This window comes from Haemaphysalis longicornis, unplaced genomic scaffold (assembly GCF_048455015.1).
Source record: "Haemaphysalis longicornis isolate Haplotype H1 unplaced genomic scaffold, Haemaphysalis longicornis Haplotype H1 scaffold_3, whole genome shotgun sequence".
NCBI classification, from domain to species: domain Eukaryota; kingdom Metazoa; phylum Arthropoda; class Arachnida; order Ixodida; family Ixodidae; genus Haemaphysalis; species Haemaphysalis longicornis.
Window position 1 is genome coordinate 88,561,497 of NW_027526335.1, and position 14,463 is coordinate 88,575,959.

Consider the following 14,463-nt stretch of genomic DNA (forward strand, 5'->3'; position numbering starts at 1 on the left):
TCACTCTGTCATCACGCAGTGACATGTCGACACCTGCCAGAGGAATTTTTGATTAAGTGGTTCCCGGCGCACGCCGGCCCGTTGAGCACGGGCGAGAACCGCAACGAGGAGGCGGACCGGGCGGCACGCGCGTTCACCAGCCGCGGCGCGAGCCCGAGCCCCCAACTTGCGGCGGAGGAAGATGACGAGGTGGTGCCACTCACCACCTACAAGGACACCCTGGAGTGGTACCGGACTAACCGCCGGACGCTACCCCCACCCCACCCTAAGCTGACGCGACGCGAAGCAGTGGTGTTTAGGCAGCTGCAAACACGTGCGCTGATGACTCCAGTAATAGCTAAACACATATGCCCGGAGGTGTACCCCAGTGATGTGTGTGTGATGTGCAAGAAGGACAGGGCCACGGCGGCCCACATCCTGTGGGACTGCAGAAGACACCCGAGCGAGGCCAGTGCAGCAGAGACGTTCCCGCCGTACCTTGTCAGTGCGGCGGCGTGCAAAGACTACGTCATACAACACATGGCCGTCCAGCAAGTGTCGGACGCCCTCGAGCTTCAACGCCCGAAAGTGTCACCCCCACCCGGGGGTAGGCATGAGTAGGTGACGGAAGCCGATTGGCCGGCTGACACGACGTGAGGCCGCGTCACGTTTGCAGGACAAATAAAGATGTTTTCTCTCTCTCTCTCTTGATGTCTTTTTATTTTTCGTGTAATAGCTGCATTTCATATTTTGTCCCCAGGACCACTATATGCATGCATGTGGTATGAATTACAAAAGTAGAAGGCACCTCTGTCATTGTGGAAACAGCACACAGTGCATGTGAAGGCAATCCTTCTGGGTGGAGTTATGTCCAACGTTGGTAACGTATGCCCAACCTAAGTTGTGAGCAGAGCTGTGCTCAAAATCGTTTAGATGACTGCTGCAGCAGCTACTGAACATCCTACGTACACCTTGCCAAACTTAAAAAAGCTACCTGTAGTGTGCATTAGGTGTTCAAGTGCATTGCCTTGCTTTTGAAACCTGTATGCAAGCACAAGTGCTAGTTATGAAGCAAAGTGCAACAAGTGCCTTCTGCATGTCTGCGAAGTAATTAAGACAAGAGCAGTGGAACATTCTGAAACCCAGCAAGCTCCCCCTATTATTTCAAACCAGAGTTGGTGGCAAATATATTTACTACTATTGAGCACCCTGCCATGATAGCGGAATGCTAACACCCCAGTGCATATGCCTTCTTTCAAATTTAAACTTGCCTTTTAGCACGCTGAAATGGAGTGAGGAGTACAAGGCCCAGCGTAGTGGACAGGAAGCCAGATTAATTGAAGCCACCTGGGGTTTCTGACGTGTGAACTGCACTTCAAAGAAACCTTTTAACTATAAACCATGGCAGGAGACATTCTACAAGGACGGTAAGTACAGATATGGCAGAAGCATCAACACGCATCTCAATTATGTAGATCACTCGGTAAAATGCATATGTAGAGATATGGAAAAATAAAAACAGACGCATGTATGATACTGGAAGAAGGTATTTTACATCCTTCAAACAGTACAAAGCACAAACTTCACAAAAGCCAGCAAAGCAAGCATAAAGCATCACACTGCCCAGTGCATTGTCACAAAGAATAATACACAGTGGCAAATAAGGTTTTTGCTAACAGGAAGGGGTAGTCTTTACTGAAATTTAAAGGATATATTAATTATACAATGCTAAGTAAATAGTCCTCTGCTATTGTACAGTATGAAACAAAATGTGGAATGCATAGTCCCTGGGCACCATGTCACAGTGGAGTTCTTGCACTGACAGATTGGTGACAAAACCTGTCACCCACCATCTCCTTCTTTCATCTGCCTGAATTGCCTGTTGCTTTGCCGATAATTTTGTCCCAGTTTGCCAGAGCAGTTGGGTATACCAATTCAAACAAATTCACAGTGTGTAAACCCCCCTTCACAGCACTCTTGCCTTATATATCCACGCAAATTACTTAAATGGGTGGAACGCAAAAGTTAGCAAAAAACACAGTAAGCTGCCAGCGAGTCTGTTCTCACAGACAAAAGCGTAAGCCAAGCCCCCAGCAAAATCCAAAGCTAAGCCAGCAAACTAGAGAGTTTGTACGATAAGGGCAGAGGTATTGCAACATACCTCCAGTTCCACAGCTGGCGCAATTTAACGTCCCGCCGAGTCACAGATTCACATCACAGTGAGCATGACAAGCACATCCGGCTCTAAATGAATTTAGGGAGACTAGGCAATGCAATTGCAAACCCTCACCACTGCACAACAAGTTGCTGGTATCGTATAAAATTCAGTTCTTTTCACAGATGCGTGCACACACACACACACACATACAAGGGGGCTTTGAGAGTACTAACGGTGCAACCTGTTCAGTTCGAAGCACACCAATCAATTTTGTAACGGCTGATTCACGACACCAAACCACGCATTCAGTCCGTGGCTGACAGATGGATTTTCTCGTAGATCTTTTGCCGGTGGTCAGGAGAGAGTACCGGCGCCAGCACACTTTCCACTGAGCTGATCCGGGACTGGAAACGCCGCCGATCAAGCGCAATCTGTTCCCATGGGCCCTTTCGCTCCAAATCGTCAGCTCTGTGCACTTCCACAAGATCGTCGCCAGTGGGAAACTTCACCTACGAAGAGGAAAAGAAGAGGAAAAGAGAAAATTTCAGGCACTTTTGCATATAAAGCTGGCTGATGTGACGTGCTATGCTCGTGTGCAAGTCAGGAACAGATGTAGCTTACGCAGTGTATTAATTTGCCAAAGCAACGGACCCGGAAGTCAACATGCGCATGCAGTTTGAAACATTATGAAAGGAGATAGTGCTTAATGCATGACACTGTCTGTTATTTCTCAAGCCATTTGTTTGTCACTGCTGTGGTCATTTGTAAGCGGATGAAGACCGAAAAGTCACGAAAACAAGTTGTGTCACGTTCAAAATACTTGCAGTAATGCAGTCTGTACTGTAAGAGGCACAGCCGGCGGCAGTGATAAGGTGTGGGGGCAACTAGCGTTGTCATTCATTAGTTGTACTTGAGTATAAAAGGGCCATCTTGGCAGGCGCGCTGTGTGGCAGCCGTGCCGATACGGCATGCTCTTCTTCACAACGTGCAGGTGACTAGGGAAAAAGGAAACCTGCACACCGCACCTGCTGCTCTTCAAGAGCAGCATTTTGCTTCCAGCTGTTTGCGAAGCACCTCTTCTTAAGCGCTGACTGGCAGACAAGGATTGCTTCTTCCACACTATACTAGAAAACAGGGCAGTGGCAAGTTCCGACACTCGCACACCTATTGTAGCCAGAGAGAGAGGGTTAAAAAAAAAAAAAAAAAAGAAAAGAAAAACCACTGCCCAGAGAGCTGGCATTTCGGACAGCATGCCCAGCCACACGATAAGTCTGCAATAACCTTTTACCAACAACTTCAGAACAGCAACTTTAGATCCGGGAAGGAAACAACTTCTATTACTTCAACATAAACATGCAATTCAAAAAGCAAAATGACTCTCGGGCTACCCGGCTCTTCAAGGAGTCACCGTTCTGCACTGCTTAAAATGCGGATTAAAATCAACTAGTGCAACACACTTTAAAGGACACATCGTTACAGAGGTAAGATTCGTTCTTGTTGCAATCTGGACCCGATAATCAACACCAGCAAGGCTTTGCACATGTTGCCTAGAAGCACATGCAAGGCAAGTCGGGCCACAAGTTACGCATTCTCTGTCACAGTCACACTCCCTTATTGAGCAAGACTGCACTTTCACCACAATGACATTAGTGGAGGCCCGTTTGAGTAAACAAGCGCTTTTTAACTCTGCAATGCATAACCGCAGTATCTTTACTTGTACAAGATACCTATGCTTGCATCAGTAACCTTGCTCTGTGCGACGACAGTCACGTTAAGATATTCTACAAGGTATAGGAAGCACGATTTGGGCACACATGCCATCGTTCCCTTGTGACTTGCCTGCGTTTGCGTACATAATGTTTTACTTTCCTATAAATATTCTTGTCCTCAACAGCTATTAGACGTGATGTATGATGTATTTTCTGATGAATTTCAAGACAACAGCATCTATTGATTCGCACTGCCCTAGCTTCTGTTGAATGGTGCCACGCTGTATTACAATGCCATCGTGGTAGCAGGTAAAAAAAGTAGGCAAGAAGGTATTTTCATGTCATCACCCAGGCATATTACAATAGCACAAGTCACCATAACATTACATCATGCCACCAAAGTGCTTAGTCACTGTTGCATTAGTCAATGTTGCATGTATGCCACTATGAGTCACGAGTTATTGCAAAAGTCCTTGGTGGTCTTCCTAAATAGATTTTAAGGCAAACAAAACAAGGCATTTAGGATTAAGCACAGCTGCTAAGTATGCCTCTAGTAAAGTGAGGTGCTGGCCAGTTTTCCAGTGTTCAAATCATGATGAAAAGCAGAGCTACTCAATGTTCATACAGAACTGAATGGACCTTTTTCCAGTACCGATCCTCCTAGCGGCCGCCACGCCGAACTAAAATTGGCAGCAATGCACGCCCTCAAAAAGTCGAGCTTTCGTAGAACTCGTTCACAAAAAATATCCTGGTACTGTAGCCCCTTCCGCACCAACTGGTCACCCGTGCCTTTCACGTGAATGTCACGGCAGCAGGCGTCGTTCCCGTGACTAATTTGCAGTGGTCGAAGCGCCCCTTTTTCTTTACTCTTTTTCCTTTTTGTTACTCCCTCACTGGCTTGCATGTGCTTCCAGCGTGGTCAGCCTCAAATGTCTTTGCCCCTTTCCCTAGAAAGCCCTTTTTGTGTGCACTTACGAACCCACTTCGAGCTGTCGAAAGAGAAAAAATAAAAACGTGCAGCGCTGGACAGCATAGCCTCTCCCCAAACATAAAGCTGGCGGGCACCCTTTTGTTTATTTTGCCGGAGGCGCTAGCCAAGAATGGCGGACCGGCCGCCCGCGCATGCGCAGATCGATACTGGAAAAAGGTCCATTTTAAGAGTTTGACACCCCACCAACACCCTTTTACAAGTGCGGTTTCATGAGCGCAATAATCTCCGCCACTTAAATTAATCGACGATTTTACAATAAAAGCAGCTGCTGCCGCCACCAGGACGGACGTGCCTCCCCCGCCCACTGATATCAACGTTGTCAGGTTGTAAACAAAACAGACCACGGTAATAAACTCGCCGACTAGACAAAGGGGCCAAGTTACGACGACCTTCAGCATAACGGCTAGACCTCGTTTCGACGGCGCTTTAGATTCGTATCAGTGATTTGCGGCCGCACGCCTGGCACTTCTGCAACTGGATAATCACCTTTGCTGGTGTGCGCTGGGCCTTGGAGACGCTTCCGCGATACGATTTGTTCCACCTGTGGTTGGCGTCTCGCACGAGCGGTGACAATGGCTGGTGACCGTCCACTTCATCCCCTAGGCCACGCTGCACCATCGGGCATGAGCCCAGCACAGACACCGAAAGGATATTCGTCAGTAGCGGCATCACAACTAGGTCACAAAAGTCCGACACGTCCTCCGCTGCATCGCCGTCGACGTCGTCCCAGTCACTGGCGGTGTCGCTGAGGTCTTCGTTGCCGCCCAAGATGAACGCAATAGCGGAGTTCATGTATGGGGGCGAGCAGGCCGCCGCAGCCTGCGCCTCAACTGGCTTCTTTCTTGCGTCCTGAACTGACACAGGCGCCGGGGAGTCAACGCGGAGTATAAAGTCTTTGTTGGTCGGAGACCGCGCGATGCAGATACTAGTAGCAGCTGGCGGGATAGCCGCTGCCGACTTGGCGGCGACAGGCGCCGACCGCGGTGGCTTCGCACGGCGGTTCTTCCGCCGTCGGTTCCTCGGTTTTGGCGGCATTTCGGCGCTGTCAGCTGCGCTGTCAGGGCTAGACGAGACCCGAAAGTCCTCGCAAGGCTGGTCGATGCACATCGTCAGTCCTTGAGTGGCAGATCTTTTGCGCGCTAAGTTGGAATCTTGGCCGACTCTGGAGCGTCCGGCGTTCCCACAAGACAGGGAAGGCCCGCTACGGCCACATTTGAAAGACGCTAGGAAGCCATTCTTCGTGGACTTTTTCACGGCGCCCAGGTCACACGTGAGGTTGCGTGGTTCCTGGCATGCTTCGCTCATAGCATCAGACGCACCAAATGACGCCGCGTGATGAGTCAGCTGCGCAACCCCAATTTTGGCCGAACGCGCGCATGCAATCACAGCAGCCGCGCGGTCACCAATCGCCCTTATAAATGGCGATACGGTTTCTCCAGATAGGCCTGCGCCGCTTGGACCACGGCTCGAACTTCACGGGATTGCTGATGGAACAGGCGCAAGGCTTACCGAGGGCAGCTTCACTCTGCATCCGACGATCGAGGCAAAAGTGGAGACCGGCGATAAACATACGCGTCTCACAACCACCAACAGAAGAGTAATCACCGCTGATCGCTTGAAATTCTCTTGACAAAACCACGTTCCGAGAGCAAACCATTTCTCACTCGATGTTTCTCAGCTGAAGTTGACGACGAAAATGGCAGTTGTTTCAACGTCACATCCCGCCAAGCAGCGCCTACGTCACGCAGAAAGGCCGAGCGATTTCCGGTACAAAAAAAAGTAAAAAAACAGTAACCTTCCGCGACGTTCTGTCCTAAATAGTTCTCGTGCAATCTTTCACTGTGCCCCTGTGCCCTCAAAGCAGTACATCGCAGCGATGTGCTTCGCGTCAGTTAGTTTCATTCACTTTTATTGTTCGGCCAACGCCGTACGCCTACGGAGTTACAAAAAGTTATATAGGACAAACGACTGTAAATTTTTTTGCGATTCCGCCAGAGCATATAGTCCCCAACAGATCACCTTTTGAACCAGTGCACTTTCACAAGATCGTAAATTCGCCCCTTGTAATAAACCTTTATGCGCCTGAGGAGGCGAAGGGACATAAATTTTAGTAATATTGCGGAGAGCACATTGCGTCATCCTCGAACGCCTACAGCAGCTTTCAGATTGTTCGATGATCCTGCTTCTTGCTTTGTATTCGGTGGAAAAACTAAACCATGGAGCAAGAAGACAGTAAAAAATGCATAATATACATGCATAACAATTTTTTTTTAACATAAAAAAAAAATGCCCAGAGTGGAGGTGCCGGGGTTCGAACCCGGGGCCTTTCACATGCGAAGCGAACGCTCTACCACTGAGCTACACCCCCGGACGACAAGGTCAATCTGAAATGTACTATATCTTCGCGTGTTTAATTATAATAAGCGAAAGTTTTTGAATTGTTTATATTGTTTTTGTCTATTGCCATGCTTCTAATCACGTATGGCTATTAGGTAGCATATCTTCAATTCACCATTGAAATTCATCTCTACAATCTGCGAAGCACAACAACCTGTTTTAAACTGGAAAAGAGCGTGCGACGGTGTCGGTGAAACTTGCGAATCCTTATTCTTCATGGTGTGGCATCCTGTACGACGCCGCATTGCCTGGCATTATGCGTATGACAGAGTATGAAGGCAACTTCCTCCAAAATTGTGGGCCGCTTCGCAGAAACCTCACTACCACCCTGTCGACATTCGCCTGTGCTCACTGGTGAAGTTGCACAGCCGTCATGCGCTCTGCGAACGTCCCGGCAGACTCCTTTAGGCGTGAATTAAGGGACTTGCTGCAAACAGCGAGTGAAATACCGCACAGCATCGTGACGGCCTGCCTCGAAGACGTGTTTCTGAGAGGAAAGCGAACGCAAACATGCCGGAAAAGTTGGACGAGTGCTTGTGCGGGAATGACGAACGTCCTCGTGTGGTGCTCGGTTGTCGTCATTTTGTTCAGAGTTGTACTTCACGTTTGCTTTTGCGGCATGACCCTGGACCGGTTGTACGACAAGTACACTTATCCGGGACTTCGGACCGCTCGATTACTGGCACTGCCTCTGCTCAACAGATTCCCATCGTTAGCTTGTAAGTTAGCGGTTTTTCAGCGCCCATGCGACACTGATATTTCTGCTGTGTCAATGTCGCGTTGTCGAGTGCCTAACATTTTTTGTCGTTGACAGGTATGCGTTCTCCTTTTGTTTCCAGATTACCACGATAGGAGGTGTCTGATTCCTAACCCATTCTTCAGTCCAATGAACGAATCCGAGTGCTGGCCCTGTGAAAACCTGAAGGCAATTGTTGACTTGACAGGACACCCAGAAACTGCCGAAAACTACGTTTGGAGTCTTGTTCCGTTTGTTGTCAAGGTTCGTGTTGTCAAAGCCAGGCCTCGAAATCCTTTTTTTTTTTTTGTTCCTCTAACGAGCACCTCGTAGAACACTGTTTCATCAAATTATTTCGATCAAATGCGTCCTTTCTCATGTTTCCTTTATGAATTATTAACAAATAATTATTAATAAACAAATGTTGCTAGTCCATATGCTGTGTTGAGGGGCCATGAAGACAAAATACAAGTTTGTTTCACTCAAAATACCCTTTTTTCCCAATAACATCAATGGCAATTTTATTGCCAACTTTGAACAGCCAAGCTCAATACTAAAGGAAGCAGGTAAAGCAGTGGCGACTGGTCACTGGTAAGAAATGTTGTGATTGTAGTAGTGCCTTTCGTTCATTTTGACCATATCATTTGAGTGCGTACGTGCAGTGTAATGCGAAATTTGAAAGCTTTTAATGTTTCTTGTCTGCATTCGGTTTAAAAAAATGACTTCCGGATTGGGAATTGAGTCGACTCAGTTAACAAAGGCTGGTTCTTTGAAATAAAACGAAGTTGTGTTCTGTCCTCAAAGACCTTTCAAAAGCGCGGAGGGGTAGGAACAGGGAGGGAAGGTTGGTGGTGGCATGCTGAATTCCAAAACCATTTGTCCGGTTATGGCTGCGTCATAGCACTTTACCACACTACCTTGGGCTCCGTACCTATTTGAAATGCCAGTATTCAAAAAAAGTTGTTAAGTTTCAGGTGAAAATGCACGCCAGATGGGACGAATCAATGTGTCTACCTGTTAGATTATGAGGCCACGAAACATCTAAGCCAAGTATTGCGGCTGTGCCTACAACAAAGAAATTAGAAACTAGCTCAAACTGTAGTGCTGTCTTGTGCTAGCAACGGCTGTATCGTTCGTGTTGCCTCCGTGCAGAAAGAAAAGACAAAGCTTTTTTTTCACCCCCTTGTTGCATGGCCCATTAAATGTTCACTGCAAAAATGTAAACAGCACACCAGCATGAGATGAATACCACCCAGGCCTCACTAATGAGATTTCATGCAACCTTTTTTTTTTTTTTTCTGTCCTCTAGGATGCTCTGCGGCACAACGTCAGTGGAGAATTTCTGCACAGTTTCCTGAAGGCCCACAATGAGTTGACCGAAGATACGACAGTGAAGTTCTCTTCAACTCTCCATGGCGTGCACGAACCTCGCCATTTGCTTGACTGGCAAAAGTGGCAGCAAGTGGATGATCAGTCTTTTCACATCACATGGTAAGAAAACCCTTCCTCTTGTTTTGCGCTGCATGGTTAGTAGGTGCCCGCCATTTATTTGACTGGAACGGCCCACAATTGTTGTGGTAATGCGCAGTGCTGTGTAGTGCATTGCCCTAATATAAATAGCACATTCGAACCTACGATATATGTATACATTTTTTTTTTTAATTCCACCATGGAGCTTACTGCAGCAAGTTCAGGAGAAGAAAGGACGGTCAGTTTAGCAATGTGCAACGTCCTAAGCCCGTGCCGCTTTTATTTGTTGTCACTGCCATCATTTTGGAATAATATGACAACTTGGTAGAAGCCCTGTTCAAGTATAGATAGTTTCGAGGTGGAGTGGCAAGCTGGGAAGGCTATACAGTCCACCATTTACTGAGGTTGTGGCGTCAAACCACATGGATTTGGCTGCCTGAGCCGCTGTTGTCTTACACACATAATTTTATGAAGCCATTGTATTTTATGCTGGCAGAATATGTGGTAAGCTACATTGCAGCAGTGTTGGTGATCATCCCTGCCGTTGTCTTTTTTGTCACCTTGTCTTTTTTATTAGACTCCTTGGAACTGCGCAATTTTTATATTGGGAATCTCTTTGCGTTACAGGCAGCTGGCATCCCCTCCAGCCGCACGCATTCTAAGGAAAGTCTTCCACCGGCCATATTTTGTGCAGAACATTTCTGAGGTGTCATTGCAAAGGTTCCTGCTCTTCGATGGCCCGGATGCACCCAGCTACTATTTGGTAAAAGAGCTTCATCTTTCCCCAACAAATCTGCGTAGTCTGTCCATTGCTGCCAGTTCCTGAACGACAGCGCTTGTATTGCCATTCCTGTTTTTAAAAAGCAGCTTTTTGCAGTACTGCAAGCAACTGGCTTGCTTTACTACTGGCTTTTCTACTGGCTAGTACTGGCTTTTTGCTGCTAAGCGTTCATCATCACCACAGCAAGGTTGCCAATAAACAGTATGACACTTGAAAATAAGCTGTGATGGTCATGCATTTCTTTTTATGTGGTTGCAGCTTCGTTAATCAGTTTTTCAGGTCAATTGTTATACGCAGTTGAGACACTCGGCAAGCACACTAAGTGAACAGTACTCTATCAATTCATCCTCTATCACTGGAAAGAAAGGTATAGTACTGCCAATGCGTATACTACCAGTGATGACCTATGGGACAGAAAGTTGGGGCCTTACTAAGCGTTATGAAGGAAAGCTTAGGCCAGCCCAACGAGCAATGGAAAGCAGGAGGATAGGAGTGATGCTTAAGGATGGGAAACGAGCATCCCGTATCAGGGGACAAACACGGGTGGAAGACATTGTAGAAGGGGAACAAGTGGGCTTGTGTTGGGCATGTGCTGCAGAGAGCTGAGTGGACCATCCGTGGAGAAGAGTGGGTGCCTAAAATGCGGATGAAAAGTAGAGCTTCAAAGACGATGGAGGGATGAAATTGGAAAATACGCTAGGGCATCACAAGACGGTAGTGACTAGAGACGTGGGAGAGGCCTTCGTCTTGCAGTGGACTTAGGCTAATGATGACGATGGATATTACGATGATTTCGGGTCACTCGACTGTGATGCTTGCGTGAAGTGAACACTGATTGTAACAAAGTCAACTGGTTTAGCAGAAATACTGATGCGAGCAGCATTTTTATGCTGCGTGCATTTTCTAAGGCTGGAACTGTGACGTTCCGGAACTTCCATTGATCAGTCCAGTGATGAATTAAAAAAAAAAAAAAAACAGTGGGACAACCACTTGACCAAACTGCTGCATTTTGCAGCAGCAGCTGGTGATTTGCTGAAAGGTGCCGTCCGAAGCAACTGACCCATGGTTGTTTTGGGAAGACGCCCGAATGTGTGCATGCCATTTGGAGCAGTTGCATGGGCCTCCAGCTGTATCGGTCAATCCCCAATTGGGTACGCACCTTGTGTGACCTACCACTTCCATTCCCATCATCATCATCATCATCATCTGAAGCTGGCCACACAACTATGCCCGGCTAATCTCTTATTAAAGTATCTGTGTCTTACAACCACCACCAACACCACGTTGCAAATGTAGCACAAAACTTCCACTTACAACTTTCAATAAGCATTATAATGACGGTTTACCATGTGTTTGTTGGCTGCTGCTTGTACAGGGTGCTTTTCAAGAACACTGCCTTTGCCTCTGCCAAATATCACAGATTGCAAAAAAAAAGTTAATTTTTTTTTTGTACAGTAAAAGAGCAAACAGATGTATCAGCCTGACTAACTTGTGTCAACATCTTGATAGGACTTTCTCCGCAAAGAGTGGCTCTTCATAGGTCAGTTTTTGGTTTATCACGAGTGTCGCGGTGCAGCCCTCTGGCCTTGCTGAATCTCGCACGCAAACACCAGTGATGCCAAGACCTTGTTTCATTGTCTCTGTACTTCTAAATGCAGCCAGCGTGTATTCTGCTACACCGTCGGAGCTTGACATATCCTTATCTGCCCCAAGTTCCTTTTTGCGGTAGTGACAAAAGCAGTGATAATCTTTTTGTGTATGGTATCTGTCGCATGTTTTTTTACTCGGGGCCGAAAGTTGATGCAATGGGGCCAGGAAATTTCAAGCAGTTCTCGGGGCTGGCCGGAGAGAGACGAAGTCAGTGAGGCAGCCGCTGCCATGTTGTCTTTGCAGCCTGAAACGGACTTCTCAAGTTCCTGGCTCGTGCAAGTCGAAGGAAGCCGGCTTGTAGTGCTCGAACCTTCGGAGCTCTGCGTTCGTCACTGCCGCCTGGTGTCTGTGCTCCTGAGGCCAAACGACATCTGTAAGGGCCTGCACGAAACCACCCACCATGGAGAAGTCTTGTGCGAGGGGAACGTAGTCTTGTCTGCCGTTAGTCAGAGCCACAAAAGAATGCAAGGGTAGCGCGAAGGATTGATGCTGCCAACTCTGATGGCTTCGCAGTTTGGAACCACGCGTGAATTGTGAAGGTCACACGATTCGTTCCGCCTAAAGCCAAACATTTGCAGTTCGTTTTCCCCGAGAGCTCTCCAAATTGAGTTATTCTGCAGCACTAGTTCCCATTTTTAAGTCTTTTGAAATTTTCACACAGAAAGCCTCCACCACTCACATTGAGATTTCTGTAGCTTGAACTGTGAACACTCAAGAGCTCGGACTGGAAGATTGAAATAGATCATAGTTCTACTTGTATAAAAACAGTGCTGGGGGATGGGTACCACACTTTTGGCTCGACTTTGGGCTAGTTGGGTGCTCATTGCTAGAAAAAACAGTGCATAAATTTTTGGCACTTTTTTGTGTGTTAATAAACAACTGTCGGTGCTACTGAAATATTTTTATTCATGATCAGTATAGGCCAACTTGTTTTTAAACTGTTGTTTCCCTATAAGATTTGGTAATGCTGGTTACATTGCTTTCAATGTTTTTTAATCTTCGCAGAATGTGGATGTTTGAGTGTGCGTGACCCTTTCCCTGTCCTCTTTCAGTGTACTTCAGCAGCACAATATCCAAGGCAAGGTCAATACCTGTACACCTCGGAGGGTTGCCAAGTATTGCCTACCTGGGTTCATTCTACTGAAGGAGTCCACAACTTGGCCGGCATCCAGTGCGGCATTCAGGTTGATCCTTGCTTCAATGTCGGGCTGTTTATTACCTCTCACTTGGGTATAGCTCGGCGTCGGCTAAGAGTCCTTTTTTTAACACTTTTCCTCTGCCCTCCAAGTGCAGAGCACCTTTTTATACAGTAGATACTAAACAAGCGTTTGGCTAGAAAATGCCATACTGCATGCTGTGTAACATTATATGATGGTGCACGTCATAATTTTTAAGTTTATTTATAAACAAGCCAGTGTAGGCTGTGGTTGTAAAAGCACAACTATATTTCGATAATAGACATAGGCGTGCCTAGAGCCACCAAAGACGCACTTTTTAGCATGTCTGGCGTGCCACATCGATCTTTCCCAGTTTGGCACGAGTGTGCTACTTCAAATGCCTTTGAAGACAATCAAAAGATGCTTTCAAAGGGCATATTGTGGTGTGCCCACTATGGAAAAAAGAAAGGAAAGATGATGCAGAGCAGTGCAGTTAATACAGAAAAAGGGAGAGAGAAAAAAAAAAGTTGGATTAATGGGTTGTAAAAAGAATATATGCGTGGCGTAGTCAAATGCCAACCAAAGCAGCTTGTTGGGAGCAGTGGATGTTTCTGTGAATGGTCTTGCTGGCAAGCTCATTCCTTTTCCCCTAAGCAAATGTGAAGCTGTGGTGGTTGCAGCGAGTGTAACTGTTGACTGTATCCTATGAGGCCCCGCTGCAAGTCTAGTCCTGCCTCTTATTATGTGCAAGTGCGGTCAAGTTGGCTCCCGTGTGTCACCGAAGACTGTGCCAAAGTTACCCGGGCATGGCTACGAACGGTTGTTTTGTTTGCTTCAGACTTGGGTAGTCTCAGGAACTTCTGGAGTCATTTCTCACGTAGCGTAGATGTAATGCGAGACTGTGCTGTCATGTTGCTCAAAGTTGTCGGTGGCTGTGCCCAAATGGTGCTAACTGCTTTCGAGCTTGTGACAATCTGTGTCTGGATAAACTGGATGTACACCTCACTGAAACCAAGTTTGACCCAGTTGTTTCATGTTTGTGTGGCATTTAGTTTTTTTGAGCCGTTCTTTTAGTCTGGTGCTCTGTGTTGTGGTACCACAGGTAAATTGTGGCATAGTAACATTGCCTCTCACTGTTAACATTGTGCAACCACACTCATCCAGAAATTCCACCTCTGTTGCCTGCTTTAGGAAGCTTCAGTCATTACCAAACCAAGGCTATGAAGTTTCAATGTAAAAAAAAACACACACACATTCTTTCTAGAAATTAATTGTCCAGAACTACTGCACAAACAAGCAAATGTGGATATATTACAAAAGCTTTTAAGAAAAAATGATTGTAGTGAAAAGTTGTTCTTTTGTGTGTGTGTGTGTGAGAAATATAAATATGAATGTGCAGCATTGCAGTATTGTACGAAGCCTGGAACTGGTAGGT

At 46.8% G+C, this 14,463-nt stretch overlaps 2 protein-coding genes and 1 non-coding gene across 3 annotated transcripts; 1 reads left to right on the plus strand and 2 right to left on the minus strand.

Annotated features, from left to right (window-relative positions):
* Positions 1 to 1,510: 1,510 nt before the first annotated feature.
* Ppp1r15 (Protein phosphatase 1 regulatory subunit 15) lies at positions 1,511 to 6,563 on the minus strand. Its single transcript, XM_077703693.1, has 2 exons — positions 5,324 to 6,563; positions 1,511 to 2,646 (listed from the first exon to the last, which is right to left on the minus strand). The coding sequence occupies exons 1-2, from the start codon at positions 6,140 to 6,142 to the stop codon at positions 2,443 to 2,445; spliced, it is 1,023 nt and encodes a 340-aa protein (XP_077559819.1). The 5' UTR covers positions 6,143 to 6,563; the 3' UTR covers positions 1,511 to 2,442.
* A 570-nt stretch (positions 6,564 to 7,133) lies between these two features.
* Positions 7,134 to 7,205, minus strand: Trnaa-cgc (transfer RNA alanine (anticodon CGC)). The gene has a single exon. It is a non-coding gene; the product is annotated as a tRNA-Ala (tRNA).
* Positions 7,206 to 7,292: 87 nt separating this feature from the next.
* LOC144174800 (uncharacterized) lies at positions 7,293 to 14,401 on the plus strand. Its single transcript, XM_077703692.1, has 6 exons — positions 7,293 to 7,953; positions 8,074 to 8,234; positions 9,280 to 9,461; positions 10,068 to 10,203; positions 12,115 to 12,244; positions 12,924 to 14,401. The coding sequence occupies exons 1-6, from the start codon at positions 7,608 to 7,610 to the stop codon at positions 13,013 to 13,015; spliced, it is 1,047 nt and encodes a 348-aa protein (XP_077559818.1). The 5' UTR covers positions 7,293 to 7,607; the 3' UTR covers positions 13,016 to 14,401.
* Positions 14,402 to 14,463: the final 62 nt, after the last annotated feature.